Below are 17482 nucleotides of genomic sequence, written 5' to 3' on the forward strand. Positions count from 1 at the left end.
GGGAAAGGAAGAGTGAGGTCTTGCAGCTGACATAGACTTTTCATGAATGTTATAGCCCTCCTAGAAATAGGAGGGTGTTCTTAGAAAGATTTAAACCATTTACCTTATTGGCTAAAGCCATGGTGGCATAGCGTTTTACAATAGCATCATTTAGTTGCTGTATTGTTCTCAATTTCTATATCTTGTTTGTCTGCATCAGTGTCAACTGTTTTGGTTAGTAAGTAACTGTTTAACTTGTTTCCCACAATGCCCAGTTATGGCAAAAAAAAACATATAGCAAGCTTCATATGATTATCCCAATTTATATCTCATTATCTTATTGCTTGGGTTCTAAATTTTCAACAAAAATTAGCAGATTCAGAACCACTGATATAGTGGAGATCAGCTGCTGTGAACTGCTGATAAATAGTAATGTCTGAATGCCCTGTTATTTGGCTTGTATGGTAGAAAGGTTATTAGGAACTGTGGGAAACAGCCAGAGTGTGGCATCTCTAAGAGTGCAGATTCTGGGGGCAATTACCTGCATGTGGGATCCACTTGTAGATATCTATGGCAACCTAGGGCCATCTCCTTGGTTAATCTCTGGCCACTAACAGTTGGGATGCATTGGAAGGAACTAAGTTGGTCCTGAATATAGTGGGCTACAGTTTGAACATTTGATTATATATATATCTCAATGTGTTGCAAATTTATATCTGAGTGACTCTTGGGTTACTCATTTTATATTACTTATGCCTTTTCTCCTGTTCTTAATTGTAGTTAACTGAAAGTTGATAGATTCTATTGATAGCTCTCTGCAGAGGATGTAAGTATACTGATTATAAGTGAATTGGCTTTGATTTTGGCTTTTGATTTTTTATTCCAGGAAAGACTCATTTTAGACCTCCCTTTGATGTAGTGATAGGGTGTGTGTATTTGTGTGAGTATGTGTTTTAGTGGAGTGAAAATAATTGCTGGTGACAATTATTAATCAACCTTACCCACCAACATAGTTTTGTCTTGTGCTTTATAGCCAGTATAGTAGGATATACCACAGATCTTAAATAAATGAGCCTGTAAAACAATGACTAGTACAGAGGAAGTATCAGAGCAATGAGTAAAGGGAAAAAGAAAATTTTCCTTAATTATCACCCTGTTCCAACAAAGTTTCCTCAAATAAGTGAACAGACAGATGTATCCCTCTCTGAGGAATGGATCTAAAGAGAGCTTCAAGACAGTATAAATAAGCTTGGCTACAGAGACAGTTCACTTGGTGTTAGTTCAATGTGGTTCACAAAGTCACTCAGGGGACACAAGCTTGTCTTCCATTCACTGCTTTCCTTTCATTCCTGCTTCAGTTCTAAGAATTACCTACAATTTCTACATCAATCTTTGTTCCTGCTTTTCATTTTAATTACCTTCATAAAAGTAATAGACATTTCACCCCAAAATATGAAAATGGAGACAAGAAAAATGTTAGATTACTGCCCTTTCCATTTATCCACTTATAGTATTTTTAGGTTATAGGTCCCCTATGTTTTTCTTATGTGTATATCTGTACATATTTTTATTCAGAGTAAAAATCAGTTGTATTCTACATTTTTCACTTAAAACATAGTGAGCATTTCTCTTAATTGTGTCATACTCTTAACATAGTCGTACTTTTGACTACATAAAATTCCAGTCAGTGGGGATATATACAGCATATTGTTGCATTTTTAGTTTAGATGTTTACTAATTATTGGCTGGAAATAATGCTGTGATGAACATTTTTGTGCTTAGTTTGTTTTTAGGATAGATTTTTAGAAGTGGAATTACTTGACAATGGACATGGGGATTCTTGTGATTTTTGATATATATCACCAAATTCATTTATAAAGGAGTGGTATCAGTTTACACTACTTCAAAACATGAGAATGTCTATTTATCATACCTTCACTTCCTAATTTCTCTTTACTAATCTAGGAATAAAAAACTTGGGGAATAGATTTTTCATTGGACTTATGACTGATTGCATACCACAATTAAAATTGAATTTGTTACTTCAAGGCATGGTTCAGCCTCAGCTTCTTTTAGTGGTAATAATTACTTACCTGGACCCAATAGGTATTAACCAGAACTTCTTGTTATCTCCAAACACCTGCTGGATATTTTTGATGAAGCCAAGGTTGAACCCATTTTTCTCTGGGCCACTTGTAAACACTGGAGTACAGAAGGCCTCTAGGGCAATATAGGAAGTTGAAGAGGAAGAAAGCAATAAAGGAACAAATGTCAGGACGAACATGATTTTATAGTACACCATGAATGTTACTTGATTCTACACTATCTTTTTGTTGTGGTAATATAGGCCTCTCATGCTTAGTTATTGCTAAATTACTTAGTAAAAACCACTTTAATCACGTAATAAAAGTAATTTTGTTATTAAATACAAATAATTGGTACTCTGAAAAAAAGGCAGAAGAAACACATAATGGTAGAAATAATTAATCAGCGATGGCAGTACTACATATTTTGTGCTGCTGGATGTACGGAGTGAAAGGACAAATTTAACAGTACTTTATTTGAATCTAAATGGCAACAGCAGCCAAATGGTCTCCCTCTTTAGAACTGGGACTAAAGTAATGATGCATGAAGAGATGGTAATGACATTGATTTGATTTGGAAACATTTCAGAAATGATGTTTACACTGAAACCTGCAATGTAAGAAATTGAGTTTTACTCAAGAAAAATGTCAGTGGGTGAACTATAATCACCTCAAAGACTGAGGAATTGGACCATGTTAGTACACATTAGTTTTAGACACACATTTATTCCATTAAGCAAACACTTTCACTGTTGGACTGGCTGCATCTAGCCATTTCCCATTTGTTCTTTTGTTATCCTGAAGCTTTTAGTACTTTCCTACTTTGCAGTTATGTCTAAGCCAAATGAACTGACATACCACCCTAGCAAGTAAGTGCTAGATATTTGGTTTAGAAAAGGAGTGTAAATACTTTCTTAGCTGTTAGCATTATTGGTAAATGGGTTCCAAATGTAAAATGGCTTTTGTACTAAACTTTCCTCAAATATATCTTAGCTAAACATTCAACATTTGGATACTTTCTCCTTATTCCTCATGCATTAATTTGTATACAATGTAAATATTTGTTTCACTATAGATGAAACAAAATTGTTGCACTGGAATCCATCAGAAACACAATTCTCCAAATAACAGATGAAAGAATAGAGTAACAGAAAAAATGTTCATTTCTTGCACTAATTTTCTAGAAACTCACTTGTTCAGTGTATTTATCTCATTCCCAGTCCTCCACAGCTCCTTGATGATTGTAGATATCCAATGATTTGTTGGTTTGAATTCTTTCTCAAGACTTTTTTTTAAAATTTTTTTTAATATATGAAATTTATTGTCAAATTGGTTTCCATACAACACCCAGTGCTCATCCCAAAATGTGCCCTCCTCAATACCCATCACCCACCCTCTCCTCCCTCCCACCCCCCATCAACCCTCAGTTTGTTCTCAGTTTTTAACAGCCTCTTATGCTTTGGCTGTCTCCCACTCTAACCTCTTTTTTTTTCTTCTTCTTTTTTCCTCCCCCTCCCCCATGGGTTCCTGTTAAGTTTCTCAGGATCCACATACGAGTGAAAACATATGGTATCTGTCTTTCTCTGTATGGCTTATTTCACTTAGCATCACACTCTCCAGTTCCATCCACGTTGCTACAAAAGGCCATATTTCATTTTTTCTCATTGCCACGTAGTATTCCATTGTGTATATATGTCCATCAACTGATGAATGGATAAAGAAATTGTGGTTTATATACACAATGGAATCTTTTTTTAAATTTTTAAAAATGTTTATTTATTTTTGACAGCGATAGAGAGACAGGGCATGAGCGGGGGAGGGGCAGAGAAAGAGGGAGACACAGAACTGGAAGCAGACTCCAGGCGCCAAGCTGGCAGCACAGAGCCAGATGCGGGGCTTGAACTCACAAACCGCGAGATCATGACCTGAGCCAAAGTCGGACATTCAACCGACTGAGCCACCCAGGTGCGTCTCAAGACTGTCTTTGGATGCACTCAATAATTTAGATTCTTCTATCTTTATTAACCTTCACCTCCCCCTTATGGTGTTCCTTTCTGTACTGTTGTTTTTTTTTTTCTTCACTTCCTCAGGTGAACACCTTTTAGAAATTTTGCAAGTCATAAATTTGGGGAGCTATAACCCAGTATCAATTATAAAGAGCAATGGTCAATTTTGTTTCTCTGTGAGGTTTCATTTAATAATGCTTTCTTTAGTTTGCAAGCTTCATTCACTATGGCTCTCCAGTTTGGTAAAACATGTTTACATCTGTCTCAGTTTAGAGGCAAAGGAACGTCACTAAAACTAAAATGCCTCACTGGAACTTTTTCTTTTCCTTGCAAATAATCTACAGGCTACTATGATATACATTAATGTGTTTTTTCCCTAGTCTTAATATCCAGTCTTACCTAAGGTGGTTTTGTTTCTGCTGACAAGCCAACAATGGTAACCAAAGAGAATCACAAGGCTGACAAAAAACATGCAGGCCACAAAGAGGAGAAAAAGAACATGGAACTTTGAGCGAACACTGGGCAATTCCCCCTAGAAAAGAAATAATAAGGAAATAGAAACAAAGGATTAAACTTTTCAGGTTTAACTAGTTTTTATATATGTTAGCACTTTTATCATATGTATAAAGTGTCTAGCTGCAATTAAAAAATAGATTTTATAAAATTTTTATGAGTTCTTTCTGTTGATGACCATACCACATTATAGATATGCTTCCAGCCTATAAATTATAGCCTAAAATGGATCCTTGATTAAGTTCAGTGTAAAATAGAGTATATAATGCAGCAATTAGAGCAGTGTAAAAAAAGGATATACTCAGGTCATAATTGGCATGCAATCTCTTAAAGTTTGTAGTACGTTTAGTTTGCAAATTATGAATCATTTGGTCAGAGATGATCTTGAGGTCATCCTCTTGTCTCAAGATGGGTCATTCTGAAATACTTTATATGTCATGTTTCCTTGAATATATGTGTGTTGAAAATGTCACAACATATGTATGTTGAAAACAAGTTAAGACATATAGGTAGAATTTTAAAATATTCTACCTATAAGTTATAACCTGATTTAAAAGCTACTGTAAATTTTGTGTTGTTCTTTTTTATAGCTGAAATAGAATATGCTGGTATATCACATCCTGTGAAATAGCTCTTTAGACATTAAAATCAAAGAGGATTTGACAGGCAATTGTAAAAGTAGGTAGCTAATGACTTTTATAGTTTATCTGTGACATCTTATTTTCTTTTTTTACATGCAGTCCTAGACCAGAATAAATTTTCTAAAGTTTTATAGCATGCACGGTGTATAAATTTTGTCTTTTGAAGAGAACCTTAGAAAACATTTTCAATTTTGGAGTGAGCAGTTGAGAGAACTTGTGATCATTGTTTTGGCATGATGAATTGCAATAAAGTATTTCCCAAATGCTCTTGAGTAATAAAGTTAAAGGTGATACTTGATTGAAGTGGACCGTAACATTAGGATCTGGTTCTACTTCAGTTTGGAAGGAAAAATTAAGACTTGAAAACACTTGGCAAATTGACATAGCACAGATTTTTTTTCTTCTCATAAAGAAGATTTTTATTCATTTTGATGTAAGGAAATGTTAAGGATCTTTCAGAGTGCATATATGTGAAGGATGAAGATAAGGGGAAGTCAGTCAGGTTTTTTAAGCTGAGCAGTGGTCTGAGTGAAATTTGCATGTGGGCAGAGCACCCCAGGAAATGGATACCTCAAGGACTTAAACCTTCAGGCAATTTTATCTGAAGCTCCTTTCCGAAATGTTCCTTCCACAAAATCTTGACCCAAGCATGCAAACTGAATTTGATTGGTTTGTGTTTGTTTTTTGTTTTTAAGTTTTCTTTTTCTTTCTTCCTTCCTTCCTTCCTTCCTTCCTTCCTTCCTTCCTTCCTTCCTTCCTTCCTTTCTTTCCTTTCTTTCTTTCTTTCTTTCTTTCTTTCTTTCTTTCTTTCTTTCTTTCTTTCTTTCTTTCTTTCTTTTGAAAGACAGAGAGAGAGAGACAGAGAGGGAGAGAGAGGGATGGAGAGAGAATCCAAAGCAGGCTCTGCACTATCAGCGTGAAGCCCGAAGTGGGGCTCAAACCCACAAAACATGAGATCATGACCTGATCTGAAACCAAGAGACAGATGTTTAACAGACTGAGCTACCCAGGTACCCCTGTGTTTGTTTTGTTTTAAATTTATGGAAAAGATTTTATATGTTGTTTTGTAGTGGTTTTGGCCTAGCTGGGTTTTTGCTTTCATAATCTCTGCTTTTTGAGTATATTTGTTAAAGTTTTTAAATCTTACATTTATTTTACTTCTAATCTTTCATGTTTAAATGGGCAATAGGAAATGTCTATGCAAGAGGGATTGATAGAGTCAGTTCACACCCTGGTTGGCTGAGCTGGAAGTCTTTTCCTCTCCTAATTACTTTTGCAGAATTGTCTTTTTTCTGCCAAAGGATATTCCTTGATAAAGTCCTTTTTGTTGTTGTTGTTGTTGTCGTTAGAAGAGGCTGATGGTCCTATGTTCAAAATTACCTTCTCAGGAGATAACCAAGCTAAATTACTCAAAGCAGTAACCACCAGAACAGTTCAGGGGAATATTGGTAGAATAATACTACTATCTTGGTTCTAAAATAATTCATAGTCTCTGTGAGGAGATTCATGGCCCACTGTGGAAAGTGTATATTACTACTTTTTTCATAAGGCAAATATCAATTTCATATAAAGTAGCTACACTTTAAGTTAATATATATAGGAAAAATATGCTCTGATGGTCTTCTGAATTCTTTATTTCAAAGGAGCTATAGCTTTTCCATAGCAGGACCATAATGGGCAATAGTATATGGTACAGTGTTTAAAATCATTGGGCTTAGCGTGAGACAGCTTCTAGTCCTGACTTTGAAACTTACAAGCTGGGTGATCCTGAGCAAGTCACTTAAGAACAATAAGCTTCAGTTTTATCATTTTTAAATGAGACTAACAATTCTTGTTTGGTGTACTTTACAAGGTTGTGGTGAGGATAAGATGAGATAATAGATATTAAAGTGTTTTGAAAATGGCAAAGTATACAAATGGGGGTTGCTGTTCTTAGAACTGCTAGTCTCCTTGATACATGGTTTTTAAAATATATGGCAGTGTTTACTTTTCATTTTAAGGTAAGACTCAATTTAAACTGAGAAAGCCATCTCTAAACCACACCAAAGTGCTTTATGGCCGGAGAGACTGCAAAGAAGCGTTTCTCTCTATTGTCAATTCACTTTTCATTATTAGGAGAAGCCAAGACAAGTTTTCTTACATCCCATCTGTCAGGCATGAGCTAGTCTACTATAGAGAAAAAAATGAGGGACTAGGAGAAGGACAAGGCTATGTTCATCTTGTGATTGTGAATACTGACATATTTCTGGTAATTCATATCCAAATATTATCTTTCAAGAGTAAAAAAAACACACAGCACCTGGAGGGCATTGTGGTATTTGATTATTGATTGACTTGGAGGGTTAAGGCAAAATATATAAAATGCAACATTGTTTACTTTGTTATGAATTCTTAAACAGTAGCCTATTGTGTTAAGGACCAAGTAAGGTCTGTAGTGAAGACCAAGGCTGACACTTTCCCTGCTGAATTGGATACAGATTTTCTTTACATTCAGAGTAGTAGCTCAGTGTGTAAATGGGATGCCAAACAGGTCATGAAAACCTGAGCAATAGAGAAGAGATCCTGTGCTGTGGAAAGGAGCCAGAACCGCCAAGATAGTGAAATATTTTGTATTTGGGGAAAATTTATGAGAAAATTTCATTTTTGCTTATACTTTTGTATCTCTGAGTTGAAGATTTTGATATCCATTATATAATTCCTGATTCTTACAGTTATTAAATATCTGTATTGACTAAGCAAGTTGAAGGGAGAATGGAAAGCACATATCACTATAATTTTCTACACTATATTTTCTACACTAGCAGGGATCAAAGCCTTAATTAATAATTTAAATATTCTCAGGTATTTAAGTTCTCACTGCCTTGTGTTTCTCCTTTGTTCTCCAGTTTATTATGAACTATATTTTGGTCACAAGATTCACATTCTTTCCCGCTGCTTTACCTATTAACCTGAGGTGAGATATTCCTGTTTATATATGCGCTTGTGCAATTCCTAAAGTAATAACTAGTAGCTGTGTCCAAATCTGTCTTTTACCATTTAGGTTTAGTTTGGACAGCCCTCATCATGGGAGGTTATGATATCTTCACTGCTGTACTAGAGTTGTGGGGAAGGGATATCTTTTGGAGTCCATTGGCATGAAATTAAAAAAAAAATCACTACATTGCTGCCAGACCCCATACACATATGTAAATTAAAAATCTACCTTTAATTCTTTTGAAAATAGATAGGTTATGGTTGAAATCTTTAAGTAGAAGAAATATGAAATGTTTTTTTAGATTTCACTATAATTATTGGAATCATATTTTGAAAGGTAAAGTACTTCCAACATACATTTCATTTGATCTTGGAAATGAGCCAGTGAAACAGGTAACAGAGCCAGTATTAGAACTCAGTTTTCCCAATTCTCAACCCAGTATTTGTCATACAAAGTTCAAATAATACAAAGTTCAAATAAGACTCTCCTTTTCATTTTGGTCACATGTGAAGAGGAGTCAATGAATCTGTCTGTTCTGCAGGAATTTTGCAACTCTCCTTTGAACAGGAAGTGAGAAAGTATTTTTCAATGATGAGGGAGTACTTTGTTAGCCTTTTCTTTGGAAACTAGAGATTAAAAATTAGTTTCAACATTTTAAAAATCTATAATTGGTAATAAGTGGATTTTTATAATTTGACTAGATAGGTAAATTGTAATGCATGACTGAGAGTCAAGAGGTTATGTCCCTAAAGGTCTTAACAAGCTTCTCCTGTATGACAGAAATATGTAAGTGGAATCCTTAAATAACAAACTCCTAAATCTCAGAATATTCAACATGGGAAACTTGTTTTTGGTGCCTTTCCTTCTGGTTACCTTAGTATTAGCTATTTCAAAATGTAAAAAGAAAAGTTGAAAAAAATGTCACAGATTGGAGTAGGTATGTGTTTTTTCTAGGGGTGACCTGTCATGATTATTTAACTTACTCTCCAGTATTTGATGAAATAGTTGAAGACTGTTGTAGCAATGTACAGGCAGTAGAGAACAGAATAAGCTAAAAACTGAAGAAAGAATTTGTAGTTGGAAAATCCAATGCAATTATTAACCCTAAAAAAAGAAAAAAAGAAAAAACTAATTTGAAATCAGGATCCATTGAGAACACACTGATACATAAGTGAACTAAGCAATGGAAATACATAACTCCTGCTGCTTCATTATGTGTTGTGTAGAAACTCAACATAAATAGAAGTGCCTTAATAGGAACAGACTGGAAAAACAAGTTCATGTTTCACTTGTTTCTCCTTTCATTTACAAGCACAGAGACACCTGGCCTACTTAATAGTTCCAGAGCGGTTCCTGACACACACAAGAAAACTTGAATCTTGGATGCTGAAAACCTATTACAATCTCAGCAGCTACACTTAGTACAGTGAGGCATGTTCTCTTTTTAGTTGGACAGTTCAGACTGGTTCTGTAGGTCAGACATACAAAATTTGGAGAAGAATTACTGAAGTTAACAATCTAGAATATTTCAAACTTCAAGATAGCTAAAAACAGAACTGAATTGTATAATGTCAAAGAAGGGAACTTTTTGTGCTCAATTTCATTACTACACCCAATTACTAAAGCTAATGGACAAAAGACTGTGAGCTTTGTGAGCCCATGAATTCACCACCATACCTTTGGTGGTATATTTATTTTTGCTTTAAAATGTCATGCCTCCCCTCCCCCACCCATGCAAATACAAAGCCCAGTGATTTATGGTTGTAGAAATAAGCATGTTACAACTATGCTTAGGAAACTATGCATTTTAAGCAACTCTTACTCTTTCAGCGGAAAGAAATGAATCAAAGGGACATACCAAGGGCAATGATGGTCCATTTTTAATACACACCTACAAAAGAAACAAAGTACAGTGTGATAAGTGGACCTATAGAAATGAAGTAACACCTCATAATTTAACTCAAGATCTCACTAGTATTTTTACATGGTACCAGTACACTCATTTCTAGATTTCCAATATACATTATTCCCAAACTATTTGGACATCAATTATTTCTAGGATAAGCCAATCGGAACAGTTTATAGAATTATGCTGGAAGCAAGTTACATGCCTAGAAGTCTAAGGTATCTCCCCTCATTTTTCTCAATATACAGATTAATAAAAGTACAGAAGAATACATATGGCTACAGTCTGTTAAAATAAAAAAAAAACAAAAACAAATGGAGACCATCCTTGAAACTTTCCTGAGCAGACAAAACTAGTTTAGTCATACAAACAAACCTTAATTTAGCTTATTTTGTAAGACTGACTTGACCTGGGTCATTTCTTGCTTATGTCTCTGGAAATCATCAGCAATACTTAAGCTGTTTTCTAAGGTCGATATAAAGTAACGATTTACCAAGTCTCTTTCATTTAAGAAAATTCTAATATTTTAACTAATCACTGTGAAGATTAAACAGGCCTTGTTTTCCACTATATAAGCTGTTTTATAACGATGTACCCAAAGTCTCATTTTATGTTTTGGTTTGAGTGCTCCTGTTTGTAAATCGTCTTTTTGTTGTATGCACAATGAAATTTTACTAATTACTACTCTGATGATTTATTTGTTTTACATTGGCTATTGCTGAAATTTTGACACACCTGTTTGAATCAAGGGCAAGAGAAATGTGGGTGGAACATACACCCAAGAAGAAGGACATGAATATTATATTTATTAACATAAAAATGTGATTTTATAAAGTTGGAGCAATTAGAGTAAGAAAATAAAGTAGAACTGAGGTACAACCCAAAATATAAAGTGAATATATTTTCACTAAAAACTAAAAAATATATTTCACTAAAAACTTATATGAATCATAAATAAACATATAAGGGAGAAGAGACAAATCTCCCATGCAGAGATTTCTTCACATTATTTGGAAGAATTCCAAATAATTTATGTATATACTCTGCCTTTAAGGAGAGGGGTATAATTTCTCTGTTCTTTAGTGTGGGCTATATATAGTGACGTCCTTCCAAAGAGTAAAGGAAGGGGGGGGGGAGGAAGAGTAAACTTACATTAGAGAAAACTGACAAACACTGTCTCAGACAAATGAACAAGATTAATATTGCAGTCATAAGTTATGTTCATACTGTGTGCCCTTGATACAATACAATGATAATGGTACTTTACCTCTATGGTCTTCCTACCCAAAACACAGTACCCAAGTCTAACCATGAGAAAAATATCAGACAAATCTCACCTGAAGGATATTCTACAAAATACCCGATCATTAATACTAAAATCCTAGAAACTATCATGGTTATTGAAAACAAGTAAAGTCTGAGAAACTGTCAGAGCTAAAAGACCTTGAGAAGACATGCCAACTAAATGTAATGTGGTATCCCAGATGGGATCCTAGAACAGAAGAGGAACATTAGAGAAAAACTGTGGAAATGTAAATAGAATATGGGCTTAAATTAGAAATAATGTATTGATGCATCACATGGGTGGCTCAGTTGGTTAGGTGTCCAACTTCAGCTCAGGTCATGATCTCATGGTTCACAAGTTCAAGTCCCAAGTCAGGCTCTGTGCTGACAGTTCGGAGCTTGGAGCCTGCCTCGGATTCTGTGTCTCCCTCTCTCTCTGCCCTCCTCTCTCTCTCTCTCTCTCTCTCTCTCTCAAAAATAAATAAACATTAAAAAATTAAAAAATAATGTATTGATGTTGGTTCATTAATTGTAACAAATGTATCACATTAATGTATGATGTTGATAATAGGGGAAAATGGATGTAGGACATATGAGAACTATAATCACAATAATTCTGTAAATCTAAAACTGTTTCTAAAATAAAACATTTATTTTTAAAATGGGGTTTTATATATTTTTCCTATCTTTGGAATAATTTGAATCATCATCATCCCAAGAGGGTGCTTGGCATGTGCTCATTATGATTGAAAGGAAATGTTCTTATCTAGGCATGGTCACATGTTAGCATCAGTCATTTTGTTGTCTAAGCAACCATCATCACTGGCCAAGCTCAGCCCAGGGGAAATATGGATGTCACTTACATGGCACAGACAGAGCAGTGGTGGCAGCGATCTGGCTTGATTAAATGGCACCGGTCACAGAATCTAACAGCTATAGGAAAAATCAGGTGGTTAGCATTGGTTAGGGCTCAATATGACACCACATATCTTACTAGCCTATCTGAATGGCTTGTTATACACTGATTGTGGGTAGTCAAACTCATTTCAAGTTACCAAGAAAAAGGCAGATCACAGAAGAGAATTGTGGTATGTATTTTTTCTCCTGTTAGATCAATCTTGAAGGTACCTTTTGGGGGATGAAGGTGAAGGGAAATGTTTTCATATCTGTATATATGATAATAAGATTCGGTATTATAAAACAAACCTTACTGTCAACTGCTTGAGTGATCTTGGGAAAATCATTTAGATTGCTTACTCCAACTTTCCCATCTGAAAACAATTAATTCAATTGACCATTTCACAGATAAATGAAGTAAAGACTTGAACCAATCAAGTGACTTACTTGCACATAGCAAGTGAGTGGCAGAATTGTGACCACTATAGTGTTCTGACTCTTTAGTTCATTCAGGGCCCTCTTCACTCTGTAAGTCTGATATAAAAAACACATTTCTCTTTCCCTTTTTCCTTCCTTCCTTCCTTCCTTTCTTCCTTCCTTCCTTTCCCTTAGATGAAAGGCATTTTCCTTTTCTACTCATTTTTTCTCTGTTCATTGATACAGTATGACTGTGTTTAATGTAATTATTATTAAGTGTAACAATTAAAATCATGAATAATTTGAGCTAATATAATAATTCCATCTGAAGTGTACATTAAGCACACATAACTAATTCAGCATAAGTGAGTGCTAATTTAGCAGTTTGTGTTTATTTCTAGCAATGGAGGGATGACAAAAGCATGGGTATAATTGAGGCAATGAAGAAGGGAGAGAGTCATGCATGTTTAATTCATTTAGCATTGAACTGAACAGTCAATGCCATTGCCCAGTTTAAGCCGCCATTATCTCTCATTTAGATGATCGCAATAGCTGCCTAATTATTTACTCTGCTTTCATTTCTGTTCCCCACAATTCATTCTTTATAGAATAGCCAAATAATCTGTTAAAATGTGAATCAGATTATATCACTCTTCACTTGAAACCTTCAGTGTACTTGGGGTGTGTGGGTAGCTCAGTTGGTTAAGCATCTGACTTCAGCTCAGGTCATGATCTCACAGTTTGTGAGTTTGAGCCCCACATCAGGCTCTGTGCTGACAGTGTGGACCCTGCTTGGGGTTCTATTTCTCTCCCTCTCTCTCTGCCCCTCGCCCACTTGTGGTCTCTCTCTCTCTCTCTCTCAAAATGAATAAATAAATAAATAAGTAAATAAACTTAAAACACCCTTCAAACACCCTTGGAATAAAATCCACATTCCTTTCCATGGCCTGAATCATCTGGCCTCTGCTTGGCTCTTCAATTTTAACTGGTATCACTCTCCACCTGCTATACTCTGGTCACACTGGCTATATGTTTGTTCTTCTAATACTGTAAGCTTGCTCCTATCTAAGGGCCTTTTATACTTGCAGTACCTTCTGCCTGGGATGTTAGTCCCTCTGTTCTTTATTTCCTGCTAGTTACTTTTTTATTATTCAGGTCTCAAATAAAATGATATTCCTCAGAGAAAATTTCTTTATGTCATTAGGGCGGCAAACAAATGATTCAAGTGTCCAGAGAATAGTTGGTAGTGAGTGGAGCAGCCAGTTGAAGACTGTGAGAGAACCTGAGAATTCATGCCCTGTTTAAAAAGAGTTGCTACTACTCAGCTTTAGCTAATTTTTGCCACGTGAAAATGTAATTGAAAATTGCCAGATGTCTGAGTTTTCAAGAGAAGCCAGAAATATGAACTTTCATGTGGAAAATTACAATTGTTAAAAATTAAAAACAAGTGCAAAGTTTTTTTTTCAATTCAACAAATATTTATTGATCTGTGAATAGTGCCCGACGCTGAAAAAGGTACTACCAATACAAAATTCAGTATGAGATGAAGCTCCTTGCCTTTAACTGGCTAACAATCAAGGAAGGAGAAAACACAGGAAACCAAATAATTATAAGATAATATAAACAAGTGCAAAGTTTTAAAAGATACATTAGAGATCAACAAAATGTATCTCAGGTCCAATTCATCCCACAGGCCTTCAGTTTGTAACCAACCTCTGTTCTATCACATCATTCTGTGTACTACTGTGATAAATTATACAAATAATTTCCTGTCTACTTTTCACTATATTTCAGTGTGCATGAAGAATTTAAAAAAATCATGAGAACCATGACATCAATACTCTAACAAAATTAATAAGTCCTTACCCAGACCATATTAAAATTCCCCCAATTGCCACATAGGACCTTAATATATGATTGTTGAATAAATAAATGATAAATAGATAAACACAGGTGTCTAACAGTATAATTCCCACATCCTTGAAACATGATCTTTCTTATCAGAAACATTAGGATATCTTGTCAAAAGAGGCTTCATTTTCAAATTTTGAAAGGTGGAGAATTGGTTCAGCTAGTACTCTTCTAGTCACACAGATGAAAACGAAGAGTAAAACCCCATAGTGGATATTTACCCAAGAAAGATGACATATCTCTGCACAAATACTTGTGCAAGAATATTCATGATAATTAAGCACTGGAAACACCAAATGTGCATCAATTGGTGAATGGATAAACAAACTATGATATATTCATACAATGAAATACTACTCAGCAATAAGAGAATAAAATAAAAATCAATGTGAATGAATGTCAAAAATATTATGCTATATAAAATAAGCCAGACACAACAGTACATATTGTATGATTCCATTTATGTAAAATTCTAGAGCAGGTAAAACTAATCTATGGTGGAAAACTAGCAGAATAGTGGTTGTTGGGTACCCAGTACTCCTACTGGGTAGGAGTATAAAAGAAGTTTATGGGGTGTGGTAATGTTTATAGAGGTTTTGGTTACATTGATGTGTACATTTGTCAAAACACCAAATGGCACACTTAAGATTTATGCATGTCTTTATATGCAAATTTCACCCAAAAAAGAATGATAAAATATATAGGTAGGTGTGTATTGATATCTGATACTTACTTTGAAATGTATCAAAAAATAAGATGGCTTGATGGGAGATGGATAGAGGGATGGATTTGTGGAAAGATAGGTGATAAAGTAACATAGCAAATGTTAGTGGTGGACTGCAAATGCTAGGTATACAGGTGAGCCTGTGGATATATATGTCTTAGCCTTTTTGAGATCCTTGCTGATCTGCTTCTCTAGGTGACTTTCAATGAACTGACCTCCACTCCCAGTTCTTGTGTAAACTGGTAGCTTTTTGGCCATATCGATGAGCATCTGCTTCTGGACCTCAGGTCTTTCTTCATTTTCATAGCGTTCTTTGTCTGAATAGGACAAGTGGAACTAGAAGCAGAAGTGAAAAGTGAGACTTTATTCTCCAAGATTCGAATAAAAGATTAAAACAATAATAATTATTCAGATGAAAATATTTGTTACCTATCCTTGAAGTCCAGATACCAATTTGGCTTATAACTTTCTCAGGATAAATATCTGAATTATTTTATCTGACTTTTATCTCAGTCTTCATAAGTCTATGTGATAGGTGGTATTGTTTTATAAATAAAGAAAAGAAAACTTAGTGAGGTTAAGTACTTTGTCCATGGTTATACTCATTTAAGCAGCATGTAACAAAACTGAGCTCTAAACCCAGTTCACTTGATTCTAAGATTTATGCCCTTTCCACCCCATTATACCATAATATGATGTTATATACAGATATGTAACATCTTGCTGTCAGGACCCTGTTGATGATTAACTATGATTGTTATTAAGTTGTAGGTTTTTTTTTCACACTTGTCAGAATGGCTAAAATTAACAACACAAGAAATAATAGGTATTGGTGAGGATGAGGAGAAAGGGGAACTGTCTTGCACTTTTGGTGGGAACGCAAACTAGTGCAGCCACTCTGCAGAACAGTATGGATGTTCCTCAAAAAGTTAAAAATAGAATAGTGCAATTGCACTACTAGGTATTTAACCAAAGGATACAAAACTACTGATTTGAAGGGTTACATGCGCCCCGATGTTTATAGCAGCATTATCAATAATAACCAAGCTATGGAGAGAGCCCAAATATCCACTGACTGATGAATGGATAAAGAAGATGTGGGATATATATATAGTCAGAGAAAGGCAAATACCATATGGTTTCATTCATATGTGGAATTAAAAAAAAACAGAACAGCCAATCATATGGGGAGGAGAGAGGGAAACAAACCATGAATTTTAAGAAAACATAGGAAAAAACTGAGGGTTGATGGAGGGAGGTTGGTGGGAGATGGGCTAGATGGGTGATGGGTATTATGGAGGGCACTTGTGATGAGCACTGGGTGTTGTATGTAAGTGATGAATCACTGAATTCTACTCCTGAAACCAATATTGCACTGTATGTTAATTAACTGGAATTTAAACAAAATTTTGAAAAAAAGTTGTAGGTATTTTTCATAGATGACACTCTTAGAGAAGCTGGCTGAGACTGCTTGTGACACTGTATATTATGATCCTGCAAATGAGTAGAAATTTGGGTATTCTCACTATTTCAGAAATTTTTGGTCTGATATGAGGCTTACTGCCAATGTGGGCACCATAGTTTGCTAATCTTGCAAAAGATATGTCAACGATTTTCCAAAGTAACACAAATTTGAAAGCTTTTTTCTGTCTGGGCCAAAAGATAGGCAGAGGTGAAAAAGAGAAGGATCTGTGATCAGATTTTTAGGGTTCAAACCTCATCTCTTCCACTTAATAGGTAAAAAATCACATTGGAAAATCAGACACCCTCAACCCAAGTTTCTTCATCTGTAAAATAGAAGAAATGATATCTACTTCATAAGATTGTTGTAAAAACACTGGATAATAAGTAATTAAAAGTTAAGTTTAGAGTCTAATTTATTTTATTACTTTATTTTTGAGGGGGGGAGGGGAAGAGAGAGACGGAGAGAGAGAATCCCAAGCAGCCTCTGCACTGGCAGTGAAGGGTCCGATGTGGGGCTCAATCTCATGAACCATGAGATGAGGACCTGAGCCGAAATCAAGAGTTAGACGCTTAAGCCGACTGAGCCCCCCAGGTGCCCTACAAGTACATTTTCTTAAATCATTTAAAAATACTTGATATTGTTATTTTATATTTTTTATTTTTTTTTAAGTTCATTTATCTT

At 35.1% G+C, this 17482-nt stretch overlaps 1 protein-coding gene and 1 long non-coding RNA gene across 2 annotated transcripts in view; one reads left to right on the top strand and one right to left on the bottom strand.

Moving 5' to 3' along the window:
* Positions 1–6283, top strand: part of LOC128311614 (uncharacterized) — a 63306-nt gene extending 57023 nt beyond the window's left edge. Inside the window, exon 3 of the long non-coding RNA XR_008290149.1 lies at positions 6074–6283. This is a non-coding gene — a long non-coding RNA (uncharacterized LOC128311614). The remainder of the gene's footprint in view (positions 1–6073) is intronic.
* The window catches only part of ZDHHC15 (zinc finger DHHC-type palmitoyltransferase 15), a 225479-nt gene that overhangs the window by 64489 nt on the left and 143508 nt on the right, over positions 1–17482 (bottom strand). Inside the window, exons 4-9 of the mRNA XM_027053721.2 lie at positions 15552–15672; positions 12251–12320; positions 10056–10088; positions 9181–9301; positions 4469–4601; positions 2073–2199 (exon numbers count right to left, since the gene is read on the bottom strand). Of these exons, the coding sequence (XP_026909522.1) occupies positions 2073–2199; positions 4469–4601; positions 9181–9301; positions 10056–10088; positions 12251–12320; positions 15552–15672 (605 nt within the window). The remainder of the gene's footprint in view (positions 1–2072; positions 2200–4468; positions 4602–9180; positions 9302–10055; positions 10089–12250; positions 12321–15551; positions 15673–17482) is intronic.

The sequence above is a fragment of the Acinonyx jubatus genome, chromosome X (assembly GCF_027475565.1).
Source record: "Acinonyx jubatus isolate Ajub_Pintada_27869175 chromosome X, VMU_Ajub_asm_v1.0, whole genome shotgun sequence".
In the NCBI taxonomy this organism is placed as follows: Eukaryota; Metazoa; Chordata; class Mammalia; order Carnivora; family Felidae; genus Acinonyx; species Acinonyx jubatus.